General features: G+C 45.7%; 1 protein-coding gene across 1 annotated transcript in view; it reads left to right on the top strand.

The window, feature by feature from the left end:
* Nucleotides 1-1,383: 1,383 nt before the first annotated feature.
* Nucleotides 1,384-25,041, top strand: part of LOC128336587 (ectonucleotide pyrophosphatase/phosphodiesterase family member 7-like) — a 32,666-nt gene continuing 9,008 nt past the window's right edge. Inside the window, exons 1-3 of the mRNA XM_053276473.1 lie at nucleotides 1,384-1,414; nucleotides 4,649-4,834; nucleotides 13,147-13,292. Coding sequence (XP_053132448.1) covers nucleotides 1,384-1,414; nucleotides 4,649-4,834; nucleotides 13,147-13,292 — 363 coding nt within the window. The remainder of the gene's footprint in view (nucleotides 1,415-4,648; nucleotides 4,835-13,146; nucleotides 13,293-25,041) is intronic.

Genomic DNA, 25,041 nt, shown 5'->3' with positions numbered 1-25,041 from the left:
ACACATGGATAGAAGAAAAGGAAATGTATCATAATGGATTGCAAAGGCCTGGCAGAGTCCCAAAGCACAGGAACAGAGGAAGTTCTTTATAGCAAGTCGGACCATTGGTCCATCTAGCTCAACATTCTCTACGCCAGGCCTACTCATTCAACTTAGGCTCCCCAGCTGTTTTTGGACTACAACTCCCACATTGCCAGTCACATTGGCCAATAGCCAGGGAATATGGGAGTTACAGGCCAACATCTGCAGGAGGGCCGAAGCTGAGCAGCCAATGCTCTATACTGACTGGCAGCAGCGCTCGAGGGTTTTAGAAAGAGGTCTTTCCCAGCCCTACTTGTAGATGCTACCAAGGATTGAACCTGGGATCTTCAACATGCAGAGCAGATGCTCTGAGCTGCAGCCCCATCCCCCAACACAGGTGCATAAGAAGCTGCCTTATACTGAGTCAGACCATGAGTCCCATCTAGTTCAGTATGGTCTACACTGACAGGAAGCATCTCTCTCCAAGGTTTTAGACAGGAGTCTCTGCCAGCCCTCCCTGGAGATGCCAGGGAGGGAACCTGGCACCTTCTGCATGCAAAGTGGATGCTCTTCCGCTTAGCTACAGCCCCATCCCCTCAAGGGAATGGAGAGGAGAGGAGAGGAGAGGAGAGGAGAGGAGAGAGAAGAGCTGGTCTAGTAGTAGCAAGCATGACTTGTCCCCTTAGCTAAGCAGGGTCTGCCCTGGTTGCATATGAATGGGAGACTAGAAGTGTGAGCACTGGAAGAGATTCCCTTCAGGGGATGGAGCCGCTCTGGGAAGAGCATCTAGGCTCCAAGTTCCCTCCCTGGCAGCATCTCCAAAATTGGGCTGAGAGAGATTCCTGCCTGCAACCTTGGAGAAGCCACTGCCAGTCCATGGAGACAATACTGAGCTAGATTGACCATATACTGACTCAGTATATGGCAGTTTCCTATCTTCCTATGTTCCTAAGGGAATATCTTACAGTGCCCACAGGTAGTCTCTCAGTCAAATTCAAACTAGGGTGGACCCTGCTTAGCAAAGTCTCTTGCTACCATAAGACCATCTTTCTTCCCATAGGCAGGAACTGGTTTATCTCCAGGATGTGGTTGTGATGGTCGCTCCAGGGGGTCCGAGGCCCACTCTGGTGCCTCGTCCCCTGAACTCTCCACAACCTGCTGGATACAAGGTCAGGCTCATTACACAAACTTGGTTTCCCCCTTCTAAAAGTTTTTCCAGTCCCAAGTTCACCTTCCTGCTTACTCTGAATTCAGCCGGGCACATGCTGAGTTTAGAGGTAGCACTTGTCCTTCTAGGGAAGAGGGCTGGTATAACGAAGAGTGACAGGTTAAATGCCATGAGCTATGCAAAATCCAATCGGGATGGACAGCCCCATCTCTGCTGATGTCAGGCGTACTGTCACGGAGAGCAGTGGCGGAGGGAGATGTCTCTCTCTGCCTCCTCTGCCTTTCTGGTGGGGGTGAACGTGTGACCGTTTCATTAATGATTAACCACGAAGAAGGCTATTTTGAAACAGATCGATAATCTCTGAAAAGTGACACTTCTGCCACTGGAAAATCCAAGCCCCATCACAGGAAAATTAAGATTGCATTTGCTTTGCTTTCCGGCTAAACAGATGCTCAAGAAATCAGCAGGCTCCTTGAAGGAAACCTTGAAATTGAGAGAGAAGACAAAATTGTAAATTTTATTAAGGTCACTCCCGACACCCCAAAGATGGCTAGTTCCGCAGCTTCAGTGTGCAGAGCATGGAGCAGATCCATCTTGACTGATGTCAGAAGCTTTTCTTCATAGCCAAAGCAGGTGATCAAAGCAGACTGGAGGCCTGTACATCTGGCTGGCTTCCTGTGTAGCTCTTTGGTAGCCGGAGATTATTCTGAAACTCGGCTCATCCATATGTATTTGTTTATTTAATTTGTGCACCGCCCCAAACTTTTGTCCCTGGGCAGTTGACAGCAAAATAAAACAAACTAAAACAGAAATTAAAGCCTTCAAAGAATTTAAAACCACAATCTAATTAAAAAGCTTGGGGGTAGAGGCGCTCTTACCTCTGGACTTCCGGGCCAAAGTCCAGGGCCTCCACACCCCCTGGGATGGGGACCCCCAAATCCTCATTAATCTGTCCCGGGTGGTGTGGTCACCAGGCCAGGCCATGGACTCACGCCCCACACTGCACCAGGTGGCCAAGGGTGACCTCTGCTTTAGAGACAGAGGGAGGAATGGGGAAAGAAACGTGTGGGGTATACTAATATGTTAAGTTGCATGTTGAAAAGTTTCAGCTCATGACATGCATATTTGCATAAATATGCCTGTTTTATATTCTTACATTCTTGTGAGTTCAGTTGCTGTTTGTGCTCTCAAGAACCCAGGTGTTTAAAATACTGTGTTTGTCACAGTGTGTGTTTGTAGGGGGATGATGTTTAACTTGCAGGGCAGGGAGCTACAAAGGCCTTTAGGTACAGGCTCCAAAATTACCTAGGTGCACCTCTGCTTGGGTGAATAAATGTGTCTTTAAAGTAAAGTAAGCCGTCAAGTCAGTGTTGACTCCTGGTGACCACAGAGCCCTGTGGTTGTCTTTGGTAGAATACAGGAGGGTTGACCATTGCCTCCTCCCACACAGTATGAAATGATGCCTTTCAGCATCTTCCTTGATCGCTGCTGCCCGATATAGGAATTTCCCATAGTCTGGGAAACATAGCAGCAGGGATTCGAACCATCAACCTCTTGCTCCCTAGGCAAGTTACTTCCCCGCTGCACCATTAGGTGGCTCTCTCAAATATAGGTCTTCAGATATTTTTGGACTACAGCTCCCATCATCCCCTGCCACAATAGCCTTTGGAAGCCCTGCTCTGCCACCCCAGGCCCTCCCAGGTGGTGGTCTCAGAAGCCGCCTCTTCCTTGGCTCACGGCTTCCTATCCTCAGACTTTCATCAGACTTGCATGATCATTCTTCGCCAACCCTCTCTCTTTCTCAGCTAAAACTTTCGGCTCCAGAGGAAACCAGGAAGCATTAAGCCCCTGTTCAGCATTGCTAATTCCATCAAAGATTTCTCATTATTCACTGTTGGCAGTTTAATTTTCTTCACCTTCCCTTCCTAGAAAAAGCTACCCCCTTAATTACTCACCTTCCCATCTTCCAAATGTGGTGGTTTCTTCCCTGCTCCCTTGTAAGTCACACTCAGCACACAAATGATATTGACAGTCAACCTCATATTGTATCGTGAGTGAGGCGGCTGAGAATCAAAGATGAACACTCAGGAGTATTCAGAGATTCTAGAGACCTCTCTAGAAGAGGTCACCGTGACCGTGGTGCATTTTCTCAAGAATCTAGGCCTAACAGTGGAAAGCCACACTTAGCTGGAAATCTAGCTTCTACATGTTTTGTAGGACATGGCCAAGGTTCTACTTATTAAAATATGTATACCCCACCTTTCTGAGGGAAAGAACTCAGTGACAAGTGACTACATGTGCGCACTGTCTGCTGTAAGTTAGACGAGGCATTTGCTCCTGCTTCTCAGCCATGTCAAATAAGCCTTTCTTTTTGGGTCAGAGAGGAGAGGCCTTTTCCAAAATGGTGCTTGCCATCTGCAGTTTGTATATGTACTTGTATATAATGTACTTGTGTATGATTGTATATGTACAGTTACATATGCATATGTAACTGGAAAAGGTGCAGAAGAGGGCCACAAAGATGATCAGGGGTCTGGAGCACCTTCCTTATGAGGCTAGGCTACAGCATCTGGGGCTCTTTACCTTGGAAAAGAGGCGACTAAGGGGAGACATGATCGAAGTGTATAAAATTGTGCATGGAGTGGAGAGGGTGGACAGAGAGTCACGTTTCTCCCTCTCTCACAACACTAGAACCAGGGGTCATCCCATGAAATGGAAGGTCGGGAAATTTAGGACCAACAAGAGGAAGTATTTTTCACACAGTGTATAATTAATCAATGGAATTCTTTGCCATGGGATGTGGTGATGGCCACCAGCTTGGATGCCTTTAAAAGAGGCTTAGACAGATTCATGGTGGACAGGTCTATCAACGGCTACTAGTCTGGTGGCTGTGGGCCACCTCCAGCCTCAGAGGCACAATGCCTCTTCAATACCAGCTGCAGGGGAGCAACAGCAGGAGAGAGGTCATGCTCATACCTCTTGTCTGTGGGCTCCCCAGAGGCATCTGGTGGGCCACTGTGAGAAACAGGATGCTGGACTAGATGGGCCTTGTGCCTGGTCCAGCAGGGCTGTTCTTATGTTCTTATGTTCTTACTTGTTATGTTATTATGTTATTAATTGATCAAACCTTTTTAAACATCTAATGGGTTAAGCATTACAGCCCTGGTGCTTATCAGCCATTCAGTTTTGTGTTACAAAAATATCTTAATCATGCTTGGCCTAGTTTCAGTTCATAAAAGTTGGTGCTATCAAGGAGATGATCGAACAACTATGAATATGGGCGTGCTTATCTAAGCTGAGCTTTGCTCTGATCAGTTCAAGATTAAGTGCACCAGACAGCAGAAAAGAGAAGCGGGTATGAAAAGCAATCTCTTTCTACTCCTGAACACCACCTCAACATGAAGATCAAAAATTCCCTTCCTCTGTTCACCCTCTTTGCTACTGTTGCTTGCTCTCCAGTTTCCCGGGATAAAGAGAAAGCCCACAAGCTCCTCTTGGTCTCCTTCGATGGATTCCGGTGGGATTATGACCAGGACGTAGACACACCAAATATGGACAACTTGGTGAAGGAAGGAGTGAAGGCCAGATATGTAATGCCTCCATTTGTGACTATGACCTCTCCTTCCCATTTCACATTAATCTCTGGTGAGTATCTAAAGTGCATTCCCATTGCCTGCATTTACCAAGGATAGTTTCCAGTTGCTGCCTCTGATCACTCCCTTTCTCTGTTTTGCTTCAAATTGTTCTTGTTCAACTTTCACTCCTACTGTCTATAGAGCATCCCTGGGAGAGTGGGAAAGCCTTCCCCTTTTTAAGCATTATAAAATGCTTTTGTTGCCACCAACTCGTCTGGTGGCTACTTAGGGACAGGCCTTCTCTGTTGCTGCCCTGAGACTCTGGAATGCACTCTCTGCTGAAATAAGAGCCTCCCTATCTCTGACAATGTTTTAAAAGTCTCTGAAGACTTATTTTTTTCACCCAAGCTTTTTAACTGGACGGTGGTTTTAAATTGTTTTAAGGTTTTTATTTTTAATCTGTTTTATGTTGTAAACTGCCCAAAGACGGAAGTTTTGGGCAGTTTACAAATTTGAAAAAGGAAGGAAGGAGGGAAGGAAGGACCTCAGCCATTTTGTCAACAGTCATAAGCAGCTTCTTATGTTTACTGGCAGATGTTATTGAAGATATTCTGTTTTCCAAGGGTCTTTCCATATCCCGGGTTGAGTGCTACATCACTGAGCCAGGACTTCAGGAAGCTGATTTGAGGATACAAGCCAAAGGAAAGCAGAACGAGAATATGAGTGGTGATGGAGGAAGGAAGGTTACAAAAGATGAGGACAGGGAGTAGCCCCTTAGATTTAGACTGAAAGGCTTCAGCTAAGAATCTTCATTTCTTTTTTCTAAAGATGAAGCCCGGCTTTTACTGCTGGTGCTGTTCACGTAGCTTCGTTGTTAGAGTACAGCATCTATGAACTGACTGTGCCACTAAAGCAGCCGTTGAAGAAAATCTTCTTGGCCACACAGATGATTTTTATCTCGATTATTTGCTGTCCAATTTTAATGTAACAATTTCTAGTATGGTGGCCAAGTTTTGTTATATTGAATGTAAATCTCGTAATGAATTTATCTGAAGTTACTGTTTACTGGTCAATGACCGAAATAAGGAGATTCTGATTCTGAAGAAAATCTTCCAGAAAGTGACCTCTGGCAACCTCTAGGAGATGAATAATCTGTAAAAGGGTGGTGGTGGGGAATATATTGGCATCATTTGCATCCAACGACCTTATCAGATAGTGGGAGATAAACCCTATGTAACTCACGATAAGATCTTGTCTTCAAGTTCACAGCCCAATTAAGAGATTGGCTTGTAATTATTCTCCTGAAGTATGCAAGAGAAGAAGTGTTATACAAGGGACATTTCTTATGAAAGGGAGAGTGAAGTTCTATCAAAGAGGCCTCTAATTCCCCCTTTTCTCTGGCTCTTGCTGAGATTGGCCCTGGTGTAGTAGGAGTCCCTGGGAAATGTCCAAATAGCTCACAGCTTCAAGGGAGACAGCTTCAAGAGAGTTTCTGACAAATGCTGGCGGTCAGTCTGAATTAACTCCAAGAACTCATCACTAGAAATGGCCCCCTAACACCTGTCTCTCATACATGAGTGTACTTCCCTACAGAAGTGCACTGACTAAATACAAGAGTCTAAGTCAGGACCAGGGACAGCTCACTGTAAAGTTGGTTACACAGTCAAACTGGATGCAAGGCAAAGTCAACAGTCTGGAGTGTTGTTCCAGCAATAGTCTGGAGACAACTGTGAGGTGATATTGGTGAAGTGGGTGCTTCATGTTCTACTGTGCTTGGCCACGCCCCATTCTGAAGGCACCCACTATGGCAGGGCTGGAAAATCTCCTGCTCCCCCTGGATGTGGAATGGGGTGTCCTCCAGTTGCAGGTAGTTAGGATGATAAGTCCTCTAAGTCAAAAGAGGGAGGCAGGGATATCTGCTCGGGCTCAGATGATGAAGGCATTGTTGATCCCTGGTCATCCCCCAAGACTTCAATGTGAGTCTTGGGGAATTAATTTGGATGTTCACTCGCGGGATAGTTCCTGTATCTAATCTTCCTTTTCCTCCATATCCTCAGTTCCTTTCTCTGTTAAGAGAGGAACTGAGATATAGAAATACAGGGATTTAGGAGCTGCTTTATAATGAGTCAGACTATTGGTGCATCTCGCTCAATATTGTCTTCCTTGACTGGCAACAGCTCTCCAAAGTCACAGGCAGGAGTTTCTCCCAGTCCTAAATGGATATGTTGCCAGGGATTGAATCGGGGACCCTTGAATTTCTTAGGAACAAAGGAACATAGGAAGCCGCTTTATACCAGGTCGGACCATTAATCCATCTAGCTTGGTACTGTCTACACTGACTGACAGTTTCTCTCCAAGGTTTTAGGCAGGGGTCCTTCCCAGCCCTGCCTGTAGATACCAGGGAGTGAACCCAGGACCTTCTACATACAAACAGATGCTCTACCCCTGAGCCACAGCCTCATCTCATAAGGGTAATACCTTACAGCAGAAAGTGCTTGTGTGTGGTCACCCATCCACCCAAGGCAGAACTTGCTTAGCAAATTCATGCCCATCGCCGCAAGACCAGCTCCCCCAGAAGCATGTCTGTGAGGCTTCTCTTCCAGTACGTGGGTATAAGGTTCTGTTTTCCTCATAGAACTTGATTATTAAAGATCAAAGCTGTTGTTTTCTCTTGTCCCTGCCAGATTCCGTGATCCATCCTCTTGGCAGACCACTATTTATACAGCTGAATATTATATGTTGTGCCCTTTATAAAGGAGCCTGCCGCTTAGCAGTTAATTGAGCAGAGGCAGTGCCCTGTGCCCACAATGAGTCTGAACTACCATCTCTTCTTTCATTTACATCTATCTCCCAAGGCTGATCTTAAACCCATTTCTTCAGACTCCTTTTGCTGAACTTCCAGCTCATTCTGGTCTTGCCCATCTCGACCTCATACTGCTCTTCTCTTCCATTCACATGAAAACCCCAGGACTCTCATGTATGCCTGAGCTCCAGGCCAGTAGATGTGCTTCCAGGGATTGAAATGGGGATGAGACCGTTGCTCAGTGGTAGAGCATCTTCTTGCATGCAGAAGGTCCCAGGTTCCATCTCTGGCAGGTTCTCCAGGTAGGGCTGGGAAAGAACCCTCCCTGAAACCTTGGAGTAGCTGCTGCCAGTCTGTGTAGACAGTGAAGAGGACTGCTGATCTGATCTTTAATGCTCCACAGTGCCACCCTGATGATGGCTGGGAAAGGAACTGCAACTGGTTAGCCCAACTGACTCAGGTGATCTGGGGAACCAACCACAGCTCTTTTAGCCCCATTTAACCACTTCCTCAGGCTTGGTTCCCCCATGTGAGCAACTTGCAAGCAAGCATGAATTGTAGCAAGCATGAATTGTATCCTTTGCTAAGCAGGGTCAAATGCTGGTTTGCATTTGAATGGGAGACCACATATGTGAGCACTGAAAGATATTGCCTTTAGGGGATGGGGCCGCTCAGGGAAGTGCACGTGTCTGCCTGCAGGCAGAATGTTCCAAGTTCCCTCCCTGGCATCTCCAAAATAGGGCTGAGAGAGACTTCTGTCTGCAATCTTGGAGACAGTCTGTGTAGACCATACTGTGCTAGATGGATCAAGGGTCTCTGACTCAGTATAGGACAGCTTCTTATGTTCCTATGTACAGACCCCAAAATTTTATCTGCTTTGGGCATCTCTACAGACCTCAAAATGTTACCCTTCTCAGCCTCAATAGAGACCATAAGAACAGCCCTGCTGGATCAGGCCCAAGAAAGCCCATCTAGTCCAGCATCCTGTTTCGCACAGTGGCCCACCAGATGCTGCTGGAAGCCACAGGCAGGAGTTGAGGGCATGCCCTCTCTCCTGCTGTTACTCCCCCACAACTGGTACCCAGAGGCACCCCGCCCCCAAGGCTGGAGGTGGCCTCCAGCCCTCTGACTAGATAAGAAGAAGACCATCCTGTTGGTACATGGATAAAGACAATGTATCTTCCCAACCTGTGGTCACACTGGCAGTGTGACAAAGAGAAAGAAGTTCCAGCCTCTCTTTTATCCATAATGAGATCTCAAAGAAGCATCCATAGCTATGATAAGGAAGATAGTTTCCTATGTTTTCCTTGGGGTTTCAAGCTCGGAAACACACAAGTGAGATAAAAAGAAAGCTAACTAATTTCAACTCTACTCTGAAAATCTGTAATGCAATTAATTACATGTTTATATGCACTCATTATTTACTGGGAATTAATTAAAACAGACAGACAGATGTGCTTCCAAGCCCTCCAACAGGTTTTAATTAATATTCTTCATTAAGAAGAACTTCCCATAAAGTAAATACATTAGTCAGGTAATGATTTAATTAGTACCTGAATGTGATTGGTTAATAAGGATTATTTTTGCAACAAATTGATTCTAAGGTGCATTATAGCATGTACACTAATAAAAAGCAGAGAAGTGAAATTTTAGACTTTGGAGTCTTTCTTGTTTGGGGCTTATGGTCCCCGCACAAATATCATACAATATTCAAAATGGTTGCAGGGCAGAGGGATGGAGATTGCTCAAGTCAGTCAGCCAAGCCACATACTTTATTGGAGAAGCTGGGAAAATACTAGGATCAGCAGCCAGACCTTCCTGGAACATATTCTTTGAGAATGTTTCTTGAGATAAACGACCTTAAAACAGTAGTGCAGATGCTGGTAACCTCCTGACTAGATTACTGCAATGTGCTCTGTGTGGGACTGCCTTTGTATGTAGTCTGGAAATTGCAGCTAGTGCAAAATACGGCAGCCAGGTTGGTCTCCGGGTCATCTCAAAGAGACCATATCACACCTACAGTCAATGCTGGAATCAAGTCAAATCAGGTCACTTATTGTGATCAAAGACCAAATACATATACTATTGTAATTATACAGTTACAAAAGAATAATATCGCATTAGAATTAAATCCAGCTACCACAAAAAGAAGACTTCACAACATCTAGTCGTGGCTATAAGATATAGTGGCTGAACCGGCCATAAGTTGCTGTCAAATCTTGATAACCAAGACACAAAATTGTGCCACATTGTGATGCCAAGCTTCTTATCTGACAGGAGTAACATAATATAAAATACACCTTCTTGACCAGGAAAATTCAGTAATAAAGGAGTTATGAGTCTAGGATGGCAATCCCTATAAAAAGAAAAATATAACAAGACATGTTGAACCGATTCAATCACACCTTCACCACAAGGGCAGGTTTGGTTTACCAGTAGTATCTATATATAAATTTTTCTCAGGCATAATGTAAAGTCTGCTGTCGAGTCAGTGTCGACTCCTGGTGCCCACAGAGCCCTGTGGTTGTCTTTGGTAGAATGCAGGAGAAGTTTACCATTGCCATCTCCCGTGCAGTAGAGATGATGCCTTTCAGCATCTTCCTATATCGCTGCTGCCCAATAGAAGTGTTTCCCATAGTCTGGGAAACATATCAGCAGGGATTCAAACCGGCAACCTCTGGCTTGCTAATCAAGTCATTTCCCCACTGTGCCGTTAGGTGGATCTCTCTCTAAGGCGTACCTGTCGCTAATCCCATGTGTGGCAGCTCTTGCGAGAGTTCGTGAGGAAGCTGCTGGCAGGGGGAGAGAAAAGCGGTGGTGGCGGGCAGGCTTGCAGCCAAGGGGGGAAATAGAATTGTGGCAGTGGGTGGGCAGAGGGAAGAAAATGGCGATGGCAGGGGGAGAACTAGAGGCACAGATGCTCTGTGCCAGGCCCAGCTAGTTTTAGTAAACCCATGTAGGAATCCCTGAGGTGGAGCAGGTAAACATGACAAGCTTCATGTCGGGGCTTCGCCCACCCAGGTCTTGCAGGGAGGACCCTGTTGGGCGGGGAAGTATACATCAATAAGCCCACCTGGAGGCATCTTATTTTTATTTATTTATATTTAATTAATACATTTCTATACCGCCCAAAACACAAGTTCTCTGGGCGGTTTACAAAACAATAAAAACAGCCCGTAAAAGATTAAAACATTCACGACGCGGGCCCCAGCAGGGAGATGTTGCCTACAGTGTCGCTTTGCAGGATCGGGAGCGGCTCTCGCGAGATCTCAAGGCCAGATCTCGAGAGACTTGCCCCAGCTGTCAGGAGCTATATCAGGGAGGATTGGCCCGTGGTAAGGGGCCAGTCCAGGTGGAGGGCTTGGTGTGGAAGGATTCTGACAGTGGGTGGCAACATTAGGGTGGGGCTGGTGAACGGATCAAGCCCTGCCTGTAAGCTTTAAAGCTCCCCTGGCTGAAAACTCTGAGGCCACCTCAACCTCCTATGGCAGTGGAAGGTGGATGGCTGTACTGACATAATGCGAAACTGTCATGCCCCTCTCCCCCCCACTATCCCATCCACAACTGAATGAAAGGGAGAGCGATCTAACCTTCCCTCTGCCATGAACTCATTAGGAGTCCTTAAGCAAGCCACTCCCTCTTTGTCTTAGCCCCGCCCCATCTGCAGTATGGGGATAATAATGCCTTACCAAGTTTGCAAGAAGAAAATACACAGGAAGCCCTCTGAGCACCTGAAAGCACTATGTACGTACTGTGTTAGGATTAAGTACTTACCAACTTCTAGTCCCCAGAGGATGTTAGAATACAATTCCCAGCATCCACAGCCCAAGGCCATTGGGCTGTGGATAATGGTTGCTGTAGTCAAAGGTGAGGAATCTCTGCTTTAGAGCATTCTGGAACTCCAGCCAAAGTGCCACCTGAGGGAATCTTTTCCATCTGCTGTAGCTTTGAAAATATGTTTAAATGACTTTATCTATCATTGATGCTTGTACTCAATGACTGTAAAATGAACACACATTTGTAATAATTTATCATTATTTATTGGTGCAAATATTTGTAAATGAAATATTTATCTAATTTTTCAATATATACGGCAGAGCCAACTTATTTTGCCACAACTTCCCCAAGCACCCTCTTCTAAACTAACCCTTTGACCTCATTCTCTCTTCATGGATGCTTTTGTTATCGGTCCATCTCCAGTAATGACTATGAGTATTTCTGCAATCTCTGTTTTATTGCAAAGTGATTGAGCGGCAGTAAGGATAAGTTATGCCGTGACATTAAGGAAATCCAACCAAGGCAATGGTGTGTGCATGGAAACTTCCATCCCAACGGCATGCATTTTCTCCCCCACTGAATCAATCAGAAATAAGCTATGATTGCCTCCAGATTCTAGAAAAGCATTGGGGAAGCCATCCAAATTCTCACGCTGAACATTAGAATTGTATGAGTTATTGAGTTTCCCAAGAGTTTGCTGACTATGCAGCATAGCATATGGGTGGACAATTAAATTCGTGGTAACTGCAGAAGTTTTGTTCATCAAAAATGAAAATGAAAATTCAATTGCTTTTGATTCTACATGATGCAAGGACTTGCTGGCTAGTTCTGCACAACTTCAGAGGGTCCCTTTGCCCATAAGAACATTAGAACAGCCCTTCTGGATCAGGCCCAAGGCTATCTAGTCCAGCATCCAGTTTCACACAGTGGCCCACCAGATGCCTCTGAGAAGCCCACAGGCAAGAGGCCTCTGCAACTGGTATTCAGAGGAATCATACCTCTGAGGCTGGAGCTGACCTCTAGCCATCAGGACTTGTAGCCATTGATAGACCTGACCTCTATGAATTTGTCCAAGCCCCTTTTAAAGCCGTCCATGCTAGTGAGCATTGACTCATCCCATGGCAGAGAATTCCATAGATTAATTATGTGCTGTGTGAAAGAATACTTTCTTTTGTTGGTCCTAAATCACCTGGCCATCAGGTACATGGGATGAGTGTTGTGAGAGAGAAAGGAAAATTTCTCTCTGTCCATTCTTCAACAGTCTGGTACTGCAACAGTACCAGTTGCAGGGGAGTAACAGCAGGAGAGAGGGCATGCCCTCAACTCCTGCCTGTGGCTTCCAGCGGCATCTGGTGGGCCACTGTGCGAAACAGGATGCTGGACTAGATGGGCCTTGAGCCTGATCCAGCAGGGCTGTTCTTATGTTCTCTCTACTCCATGCATAATTTTATACACCCCTATCATGTATCCTCACAGTCGCCTCCTTTCCAAACTAAAGAGCCCCAGATGCTGTAGCCTCACATCATAAGGAAGGTACTCCAGGCCCGATCATCTTGGTTGCCCTTTTCTGTGCCTCTCCCAGTTCTACAGTATCCTTCTTAAGATACGGTGACCAAAACTGTACATAGTACTCTAAATGTGGCTACACCATGGATTTGAATGACAGCGAAGAAGATCCCCAGTTTGGGGCCATTATGGACAGGGATGATGGGAGTTGTAGTCCAATTACAACTGGAGACTCAAGTTTGAGAACCCCTGACTTAATAGATTAAATGTTGACGCCCTACTTTTATCTTTTCCAGGCCGCTGGATCGAAGACCATGGCGTCATTCATAATATGATGTTCAACACAGAAACTCTGAGGAAGTGGAGTCACAAGGAAACACAGAACAAGACTGAATGGTGGGACAATGGAGTACTCCCGCTGTGGATCACAGCTCAGAACCAGGTACTGGATGAAGGCCTCAATCCTGTTATTGTATTTAGTGCCATTTCCCTTGCCCCAAGGAGCTTACAGTCTAGAAACAGACACAAAGGAGGCAACAGAGAGGGGTGGAGGTATGATAAAAAGGGGAAGAATATGCAATTACTACATTTTCTTCACGCATTATGTTTGGCACATGTACAACTGTACACTACCTGTCTGGGCCCTGAATTTGTCTGGGCCTGTACCCATGTTCAGTTTTGAAATCAACGCACATTCCTGTGTGTGTGCACAGAAACTGGTATGAATATACAATGTACTGTCTGAATCAACAACAACAACAAATATTTATATACCGCTTTCCAACACAAGTTTCCAAAGTGGTTTACATAGAGAAATAATAAATATATAAGATGGATCCCTGTCCCAAAAGGGCTCACAATCTAAAAAGAAACACGACAGACACCAGCAACAGTCACTGGAAGTACTGTGCTGGAGGTGGAGAGGGCCAGTTACCCTCCCCCAGCTAAATAAAGAGAATCGCCACGTTAAAAGGTGCCTCTTTGCCTAGTTAGCAGGGGTCAGGATCTGAATATCAGACACTGGGGGCAAACAATCAGGGTTGTCTCTGTTGGAGATGGGACTCCATAAGCATCGGCTCTCAACACTAGTAATTCCTATTGTCCACTAGGGATATTAGGGGTTAAGACAGAGGCTGCATTTGCATGTAATGTGGACCCACAATTCCATTCCCTACCTCACCCCGCACTCCTGTCCAAATTTAGACTTAGAGAGTAGGGAGGCTGCAGAGAGGAGGGGGAACTGACTGTGTGGGCTTCCTTCTTTCATGAAGGACAGCTCACACAGCCAATGACCGCCAGAGAGAGGGAGGAGCTTCCTCCATCAACTCTATTTTGAGAGAATGCAGCCTGCACTTCCAAATTCAGATGTAACACAGGCTGCATTAAACCTTGGGTTGGGGTGGCAAAATACTTACCGCAACCCAAGGGTACAAATTGGAGTTCGGAAAGCAGAACCTCAGGCCACTCTCGGCACAGAACCAGAGTTCTGAGGGGCTGTCCTGCATTCAGATGTAATGGTTCAGCAACCTCTGGCTTCTTCAACTCCAGTTTTGCATTACGTGTGAATGCAGCCAGAGAGTGTTTGTTCTCTCTTTCGTCTGGTATCTCTGTGTTGAGTCTTCTGATTGGTAGGCTGATATTCTTTGGACACTCCCTTCTTCTTTGTTCTCTCTGTTCCTTCTTTTTTTCCCTGCCACCGTGAGGTAGCTAGCACAGGGCACAGGCTTCCTATCTAAGTTAGTAACTTCTTCAAATAAAGCTTTACTTGTTTTACCTTTAGCAATGGAAAAATTGCTCCCTGAGCTCATCAGCCTAGTTTTCTCTGCAAAGTAAGGGGTTGGCTCAAAGTCTCCCCTACAGTCTTGCCTTCATACTGACTGGTGAGCTTCCCTGAAGCATCTAGCTGGCCACCTTTGGATCAGAGTGTGAGACTGCATGGAACTTTGGCCTGATCAAGTTGGACTTGACTTACGTTCTTGTGTGCTAGGAAGGAAGGAAGGAAGGAAGGAAGGAAGGAAGGAAGGAAGGAAGGAAGGAAGGAAGGAAGGAAGTCATGACCCAGCCATGGAAATGGCCTGTAGGCATGCCCAGCAGCCTAAAAAATGGTCGCTGTGCCACAACCTTGTACTCAAGTAAGTCATAATAATATGTCTGGATAAAACAAACCAGTCAATAACACCTGTCTGACTGTGTAAACAAGAAATAATAATGAGGAGGAGGAAATGAATGGGCAATTACAAGGGTGAAGGAATCAGACATATTACCAGTTTTTCAATGACTATAGCCATAACTTTTGTTTCTTTTATTTATTTATTAAATAAATAAATAAATAAATAAATAAATTTATTTCCAAGTTATATCTACCCACTGGCAAGAGAACATCTCCTACTATAAGGCCACACATTTACAAAACTCTTAAATGTTTCAGATAGTGTCTAAAATCTGTCCCCCAAAAAGTTAGTAACGGTATCATGATTTTTGGACATAATTTCTGATTCTCTTACGGACGTGTTTTGCATGTTTCAGACACAATCTATAATATCCTTGTGAAAACATGGCCTTTTAGTTGCAGATGTTCTCTTGCCAGTGGGTATGTATAATATCAATTTGAAAATTTGCTTATGGCTAGAGTCATTGAAAAAGTGGTAACATACCTGATTCCGTTACCCTTAAAGTTGCCCAGATTTTTTTTAATCCCGCAGTCCTTAAGCACACCCCTTAATTGGATTGCATACCACCATGTATTCTGCTTTCTTCTAATCTCATTTGTTTATTCAGCCAGGGAGCATGCAAGCTCTCATTTTTTTAAAAAAATAACTGACCCCTTGCAACTGACATTGCATCTCCTGGTTACTTGATGGCTCATCAACTGAATCTTCCCTCTCACCCCACTTTTCCTGCTGAGCTGGTAAGCAGTTGGACAGAACCAATGCTTCATTCTGGCCAGCTGCCGCTTGCTGGAGCCATCTCTCATCACTCAATTGGCAGGTGAATGTCTAAAGAAAGTATCTGCTTCTTAATAACTTCAGCTACTCCCAGGCAATGACCATTTCAGAAACCCCAAGAGCTTACAATTACAGCTGGCTGATAGTGGACGATCAGCTAAATTGGCATCAACCTCATCATTTCCAAGTAAATGTTGACTCCAGAATCCAATTTAGACTTTCCCCCCTCTTTCCTCTTATGATCCGTCATCAAGACCTCAGTCACTCCCTCTCAGCTCCAATTTGGGCATCATTGGTGTGTTTAATGTCTCCATCTCAGTGTTATTCTTTGAAAGAAACTAGGGACTTGAACATGATCATATGGGGGTGGTTTGGGAGGTGGGGGCAAAGATTTCCTACTCTCTTAGCCACAGACAAGCAGACCCTGTGCAAACTCAGGCAATCAAGGCAGCTGCAGGCTCCACTGCAGAAACCAGGAGCTGGGTCCTCTGAGGATCAAGTCAGGTTTCCCAGCATGCATTGTAGAATGGCAGCCCTCATTATATCATCAACCATCCCCTGATTGACCATGAAGGGGCAGGACTAGGCCTACTGACTGTACTGCAAGCAAAGGACCATAGAGTGTGCATTGCAGAGCGGCATATTCACAGATGCCAGCCCCAGTAGCCACAGTGCTCTATTACAATCATGGCTGCAAGTTCAGAGGATCTGCTACAAAAGGAAAATGGACCCACATGCCCAAAACATCGAGGCAATAGAGCTCTCTTTCCCTCCTGCCTCAGTAAAGAGCAAGGTTCAGAAGCTGCACTAGTCACACTTGAGTGAGGGATTGGCGTGGGTTTTCACAGGCCAGCAGACCTGGGCTATGTGCCTCCTACGTTCATTTGGATAATTGCATGAATAGCCCTTTTGTGTTGCCAGCATTCTGTTGGGAATTAGGCCAGTAGCATCAGCAAACGGTGGTCAATGGCACTGAATATTTTGGCCACCCTTTGAGAAAGAGAGTCCCATATCCACTGAACCATCACCAGTCTGACTGTCAAGACCCAACCAGACTCCAGCGCAGAAGAGACCCTCCCAGAGGAGGAGGAACACACCCTGAACCTAGACCCAAGACCCACGAAAGCCCCCTCGTTCAATCAGACCCCTAGCATCCACACAGCTTGTCACCTCTCCATCAGTCAACCCCTCAGAAGAGCCCTCAAGCCCAAATGCCCCCCCCCCAGTGGGGCTCCTGTCCTCCTGCTAGAGCTCCTTCCATTGTCCGTGGGTGATGCCCTGCCAGGAATGATCTGGAGTGCTCCCCTGGCTGTTCAGGACCTTCTACCCAATGGGCTTAGGTGTGGGGAGGAGGAGTGCAGCCCAAGCACTGATTCTGAGTTCCAGGAAAGGGAAGGACTCCTGTCTAAAAATCAGCTGTGGTGGCGCAGCAGGGAAGCAGTTTGCCTAAGGAGCAAGAGGCTGTGAGTTCGAATCCCCGCCCGTGTGCTTCCCAGACTGTGCCTAGTGTGTGTGTGTGTGTGTGTGTGTGTGTGTGTGTGTGTGTGTGTATATAATAGATAGATAGATAGATATAGATATAGATATAGATATAGATATAGATATAGATATAGATATAGATATAGATATAGATATAGATATAGATATAGATATAGATATAGATATAGATATATAGTTGCCTATATTGGGCAGCAGACTAGAAATACACCGCTGACTAGCACTTGGTAGGGTTGCAACGAAGGCCTTGGAAAGGATATTTAGATGCCGTGAGGTTTCTACACCTACAAAGATTAGAATCGTTCGGACCATGGTTTTCCCTATGACACTCTATGGATGCGAGAGCTGGACTTTGAAGAAGCAAGATAGAAAAAACATTGATGCTTTTGAACTTGGGTGCTGAAGAAGACTTTTGAGGAGACTATGGACAGCTAGGAAAACAAACCAATGGAGCAGAGAACAAATCAATCCAGAATTTTCACTTGAGGCACAAATGCCCAGGCTCAAACTATCATACTTCGGACACATTATGCAAAGACCCAGCTCCCTTGAGAAGTCCATAATGCTGGGAAAAGTTGAAGGAAAGAGAAGAGGATGACCAGCAGCAAGGTGGATGGATTCAATCACGACAGCAATGAATGCACCACTGAGAGACCTTCAAGGCCAAGTGGAAGACAGATCATCCTGGAGAGAATCCATCTATGTGGTCACTAAGAGTTGACACCGACTTGACGGCACTTAATCAATCTATCTATCAGTCAATATCAGGCAGCAGCAATATAGGAAGGTGCTGGAGGTGGATGCTCACTTCAGTGACAATGGCAAAGGTTTCATCTCATACTGGAGGAAGGCAATGGTAAACTACTCCTGTATTCTACAAAGAAAACCACATGGCTCTGTGGTTGTCTGGAGTTGACACCAACTCACCAGCACAATCGTTCCCTCCTTCCCTCCCTCCCTCCCTCCTTCCTTCCTTCCTTCCTTCCTCCCCTAACTGAGTAAAGAGACACCTTTTCAAGTGACAATTCTCTTATATTTACAGGGGGAGAGCAACTGGCCCTATCCACCGCCAGCACAGCATCCCTCGCTGGTATCTGCCTTATGTTTCTTTTTAGATTGTGAGCCCTTTGGGGACAGGGAGCCATCTTATGTATGTATTATTTATGTTTCTATGTAAACCGCTTTGAGAATTTTGGTTGAAGAGTGGTATATAAATATTCGTAGTTCATAGTTTGTATTTGGTACCCTCCATTTAGAGCTGGCTTTTGCTGAGTCAACGTCTGAGCTTCTGGTGCCTTGCAGGGCCCAGGCACAGTCCTCGACAAACCAGGACCAGCATCAGGAGTCAGCAGAACTGGGCAACTTCCAAGGGTCTAGTTCCCTTAGAAGGGCTCACCACCAGTCCAGAGACCATCTTAGTGTCTTTACTAAACCACATGGAACCCCTTGTGTCCCTTGACCCTTGCTGAGCTAGATGTGATGACTCCCATGGGGGTCGTGGAGGAGGATTCCTCAGATGAAGACCCAGAGCAGGAGGAGCAGGCTGAAACTCCAGTTGACTCAGCAGAACCGGAGCTGACAGACCTCCCTCCCTCCTGTTGAAGCTTCCAAGGCCACTGAAGGAGAGGTGCCTGCCTCAGATCCCCAACAGCGATGTTTGGCCAGAGTACAGGCTCGGAGGGAGGAATGCCGTAGGTCAGAGAGGCTGGCCAGAAGGAACAGGTGTTCCAGTTCTGACCCAGATGTATCTCCCTGACAAGGCTCAGCTGCAGTGATGGGCGGGACTCTCAGCACACTGCCTTTTTAGAACAGCCTGAAACCTGGGTCTGTGCTGGAAATAACATCCGTGGTGACTAGCCCTTACTGCGAGCAACCTTGACCTGGAAATCTGGACCTGTTTGTTGTGATTGACCACAATTCATGTTGACCCCTGATCCTGATGACTGTGGAATCCCCAGTACTGACTTCTTGCAACATTTCGTGACTATGCTTTGTGTCTGTTCCTGTTTGTCGGCTCTCTCTTCCCCTCTGAAAAAAGTGGTTTCGCAGCTTCTGGGCAGTCAGCCAACGCAGGTCATTACTCTAGTAGCTGCAGTGCTGCCCTTTGACCATCTGCAGTGGTGGCGCTGGAGGGCAGCCGGGAACTGCCAACAGCTCCCACTTTGGGTGAACTGTTGCAGTGGCACAAAGAGTAAGGATTGGAACCTGGTTCTGACTGCCAGAACACCCAGCTCATACTTACTTACTTCCCAGCTCACGCCCTTGGAGAGGAGAGCTGGTCTTCTGGTAGAAGCATGACTTGTCCCCTTGGCTAAGCAGGGTCTGCCCTGGTTGCATATAAAAGGGAGACTTGATGTGTGAGCACTGTAAGATATTCCCCTCAGGGGATGGAGCCACTCTGGGAAGAGCAGAAGGTTCCAAGTTCCCTCCCTGGCAGCTTCTCCAAGATAGGGCTGAGAGAGATTCCTGCCTGCAACCTTGGAGAAGCCGCTGCCAGTCTATGAAGACAATACTGAGCTAGATGGACCAATGGTCTGACTCGGTATATGGCAGCTTCCTATGTTCCTTCTGTATTTTTTTTAAAGGCAAATATTCAGGTTATGGTAAATATGCAGAGATATACACTGAACAGAGGAATTAATAAATGAATCATTTAGGAGGCAGATGATAAACCATTCCTTAATCAGTTGACAGACTTGATAGCTTTGGAACAGGAGGGAGGTGTGCAGTTCAGTGCAGGATACTGGAATTAGATCTCAGCAAATGTCGCTTTACCAACTTAGGATTAAAAAATGTAATAAATGGCGGGGGGGCGGTTAAGCCTTTGCATTAATCTGCCATTTAAGGACTTTGAAGTCTCTCTCCAGGTGCATTACAAAGTGTAAAAGGAGACTAAATAGAATGTCAAGGAAAGCAGCAGCCTTCTGCAACCACAGTCAAACCATACGAATCTATGCATCATTTTTTTCTCTTCCATCATTTCTGCTTTCTCTTAGCAACAGTGAATATAACTACAGTTTCTTTGCTCTCACACAGAGAGGGAAACAGTGATGTTAATTCAGATGACATATGGAACAAGAGTTTTAAAAAGCTCATGCTGCTAAAGGTTAAATCTAGTGTACGTCAAATTGCAGAGAGTCTTCAGAGTGAAATGCAGATGCAACCTCAGTAATAAAGCACTTAAGTTTGAGTAAGCAAAGCATAGGAATGAGAGGAGGGGAAAAAGCAAAAATAAAAAATGGAAAAAAAACCACAATTCCACCAGCTGTCTCATTGCAAGACTTGCAAGAATAATAAGGATCACTGTGATCATTGCAATAAAAGAAGCAATCATAACAGGAAATCATATTCCCAGTAACACTGGTAATACCAGATTTTTTATGGCTGCTAATAAAGTTGATTGTGTTAATAAAATGGGGAGGCAAAAACAGTAAATACCCTCTTGTTTCTCCATAATTATGTTTTTATAGAGCATTATTAAATTGTTGGGTTGGGATTAAAAATGGGAGGAATTCCCCCGCCAGATTTGGACACAGTGGGAAATCAACTACTCAGCTTGTGAAGAACAGGAGCAGATCGCAAAGAAATTTCAAAGCAATTAGACAAATCCATGGAGGATAGGTCTATCAGTGGCTATTAGCTGGCATTTCAATGGAACCTCCTTGTTCAGGGGTAGTATAAAGTGGTAAAGAGTGCCATCCAGTCGGTGTCAACTCCTGGCACCCACAGCACCCTGTGGTTTTCTTTTGGTAGAATACAGGAGGGGTTAACCATTGCCTCCTCCCACACAATATGAGGTGATGCCTTTCAGCATCTTCCTATATTGCTGCTGCCTGATATAGTACCAGCGGGGATTCGAACCAGCAACCTTCTGCTTGTTAGTCAAGCATTTCCCTGCTGCACAATTAGGTGGCTCAGGGGTAGTATACATAACATCTGAAAAACAGGTACTGCAAACAAAATGCCTTATGGGATTACCAGAAACATCTGGCTAATTCCCAGAAACCTCTGGAAGATGGGCATGCAAAGTGGTGATTCTGAGAAGGCAGGATCAGCACTGGATCCAGATCCAGGCTGTCAGGCCAGAGCTTGAGAGAGCCTGAAGCTAGAGCCCCACAAAACTGCACCTTTGGATCCCAAGTCCTACGAAGTGCCATGCTAAGAAGCAGAGAGGAGAACTGGTCTTGCAGTAGCAAGCATGACTTGTCCCCTTAGCTAAGGAGGGTTGCATATGAATGGGAGACTAGAAGTGTGAGCACTGTAAGATATTCCCCTTAGGGGATGGAGCCATTCTAGGAAGAGCAGAAGGTCCCAAGTTCCCGCCCTGGCATCTCCAAGATAGGGCTGAAAGAGATTCCTGCCTGCAACCTTGGAGAAGCTGCTGCCAGTCTGTGTAGACAATACTGAGCAGGATGGAGCAATGGTCTGACTCAGTATATGGCAGCTTCCTATGTCTCTATGGTTATGCAAACCAGTCAGCGTAGAAGGCAGCTTCCTAAGTTCCTAACCTGGAAGGGATATCCTGAGCTCAGGAGTATTTAAGAGCTCAGTCTAACTGCTATTGGAGCAACTTATCCCATGAAGCTGTCCGTGGTGCTGCAACAGCCTTACCTTGCCACATTCTAGACCTTGTGGATTTTTCTGGGCAGGATCGGATAGAATACATACATGCAGGCAATACTACCTCACAACTAGTCATTATGATGTATTAATCATATTTGCATTCCACTCTTTCTCGAAGCAGCTCAGGCAGAAGAGATAGGGGTCACCCCATTTTTATCCAAACGGTGACGACTTGCCCAAAGCCACCCAAGGGGCTTCGTGACTGAGTGGGGATTTGAACTCAGCTCTTCCCCAAATCTAGTCAGTTGACCATTCTGCCACACAAATGTAGATTGGGAAGAGAGCCACTGTTGTGACAGTAAGCATGTATTGCCCCCTTTGCTAAGCAGGATCTGCCTTTGTTTGCATTTGGATTGGAGACTATTGCAAGATGTCCCCTTTAGGGGACAGGGCTGTAACTCAGTGGTAGAAGATTTGCTTACATGCAGAAGGTCCCAGGTTCAGGTTCCCTGGCAGCATCTCCAGGTCTGGCTGAGAAAGTCTCCCACCTGAAACCCTGGAGAGTTGCTGCCAGTCAGTGTACAATACTGAGCTAGATGGACCAATGGTCTGACTCAGAATAAGGCAGCTTCCTATGTTCCTATGAGAGCTTGAAACCACTGTGCATCTGTGCTTCTCCTTTTGTCAGCATGGAATTGCCCTCTTCTCTGCAGAGAATGCAAGCCAGTGCAGATTTGGAGCACTCTCTGTCTGAATGGCCATGCTCCAGTTCCAACATGGAATCACTGCATCAAGGCAAAGAGACCGAAACACAACTTTTGAAAGGTGTGATGTAATATCACTGAGGGCACCTCCGTGATGGTAGCAGCCCTTGTCTTTTTATGCTCATGAACTTGGATTCGTCTCATTTTCCCTTCCTCTGGCTCTGCAAGCGTTGCCTTCACAAAGAGGGTTCACCCAGTTCGATTTTAAATAAGATCTGACCTTTCTCCATTTCTAAAATGGTATATTAAATGTCACTAAGAACATTATTATTTTACAGCCTCAGGTTAACAATCGAGGATTAAATTTGGTGCAAAAAAATAATAATTATGCTCTGGCAGGTGCTACTCCAGAATGCAATTAATCAAAATACTCTGTATTATTTAGAAGGAGGGAAGCTTTTTTCCTCCTGTTGGATGTTTTAATATATATATATGAGAAGGGAATTTCTACCCAAAGCTGGATGTAGTGAAGGTAATGCAGGCAACTGATAGAGGAGAGCTGGGCTTGCAACAGTGAGCATGAATTTCCCCCTTTGCTAAGCAGGGTCTGCCTTGGTTTGCATTTGGATGGATCGCTACATGTGAGCGATGTCTGCTGTAAGGTGTTCCCCTTAGGAGATGGGGCCATAGCTCAGTGGTAGAGCATCTGCTTTGCATGCAGAAGGTCCCAGGTTCACTCCCTTTCAAGTAGGGCTGGGAAAGAATCCCACCTGACACCTTAGAGAGCTGCTGCCTTTCAGTGTAGACAATACTGAGCTAGATGGAGCAATAGTCTGACTCAGTATAAGGCAGCTTACAAAGTTCCTAACCTGGAAGGTCTATCCTGAGCTCAGAGGTATTTAAGAGCTCAGTCTATCTCAAACTGCTATTGGAGCAACTTATCCCAAGGAGCTGTCCATGGTGCCTTGCCACATTCTAGACCTTGTGGGTTTTTCTGCGCGGGATGGGATAGGATACATACATGTTCCTAACTGCAGGGGGGTGAGGGTGGTGCTGGACATTTGCCTTATCCTTAAAGAGTTCTGTAAGCTTCGATAACATAAATCTATTCTTATTTGCTTGTGTACAAAATAAACAAATACGCAGCTGCACATCCGTGCATGCAGATTTATCATCTTATATGACTGGATAAATAATGCATTTTGTGCATCCAGACCATGAAGTACAATACAAGTGCTATTAAAACACAGAAGGCATTCAAAAGTAGAACAAATAGACAAAGACCCTCCTCATATATAGCTTTATCAGGACAAAACCCTGCAGCACTCGACTTATCTATGTTAGATGGAGTTTGCCAAAAAGAACAAGGCTCCATTCGTATTATCAAAGGTATGAGTAACACCCACAGATGGCTTTCCATTTTTTAAGTTGCACATTTCCTTTCCTTTCTACTGTTATCTCCTTTGTGTTGGATTAAAGGACTGTAAGCCATCCGAGGCAGAAATCTTTTTTTTTTTTTTGTACTCCATAAAATGCCATGCATATAATAAATACCAGGTCTGTTCATCCCAGATCAGTACCCTCATTTCGGGAGCTAAGTGTCCTCCCAGTTTTTGATCCTGCACTAGATAAAAACAAGGTTGGAGGCAGGGAGCATGATCCTTCAAAGCTGGTCAAGCCCCCACTGGGTAGAATGAGCATACCCTACCCAGATTCCATCCCCTGCATCTGAATGAGGTGGGCAGGAAAATCATCATATACTGAATCAGACCATTGGTCTGTCTAGCTCAGTATTGTCTACCCAGACTGGCAGCGGCTTCTCCAAGGTTGCAGGCAGGAATCTCTCTCAGCCCAATCTTGGAGATGCCACCAGGGAGGGAACTTGGAACCTAGATGCTCTTCCCAGAGCAGCTCCATCCTGAGGGGAATATCTTACAGTGCTCACACATCATGTCTCCCATTCATATGCAACCAGGGTGGACCCTGCTTAGCTAAGCGGACAAGTCATGCTAGCTACCACAAGACCAGCTCTCCTCTCTCCTCTTAGCCCGCCTGGATGGTTGCCCTGCCCTCCCAGCTGGACTTTGTCACCTCACCAGCATATGATTGGTAGACCTGGCAAAGTGGCTCAGTGATAGGGCATCTGCTTCGCAAGCACAAGGTCCCAGGTTTGATAGCTGGCATCTCCAGGTTATTGTGTGCACTTTCCTCCTCCAGGTAGGATTGTACACCCCCTGCCTCTTCCCCCTCCACCTCCAAAAATGTATTTCTCCCTGTATCACGCGCATCTTGGACTGAGGGAGAAAGGATCTTATAACTGGGGACAGACAGTACCATATTTATCTGAATCCAAGATGAGGTGTGCCCCCCCCAATTCTTTCCTGTTCATTTATTTTATTGTTGTAAAACACCTAGAGACTTCAGTAGTGGGCGGTATATTATTTTACATTTTTACATTTTATATCCCACTCTTCCTCTAAGG

This window comes from Hemicordylus capensis, chromosome 13 (genome assembly GCF_027244095.1).
Source record: "Hemicordylus capensis ecotype Gifberg chromosome 13, rHemCap1.1.pri, whole genome shotgun sequence".
Lineage (NCBI taxonomy): Eukaryota > Metazoa > Chordata > Lepidosauria > Squamata > Cordylidae > Hemicordylus > Hemicordylus capensis.
The sequence above is the reverse complement of the archived record's forward strand: the minus strand, read 5'-3'. Positions and strand labels throughout refer to the sequence as shown.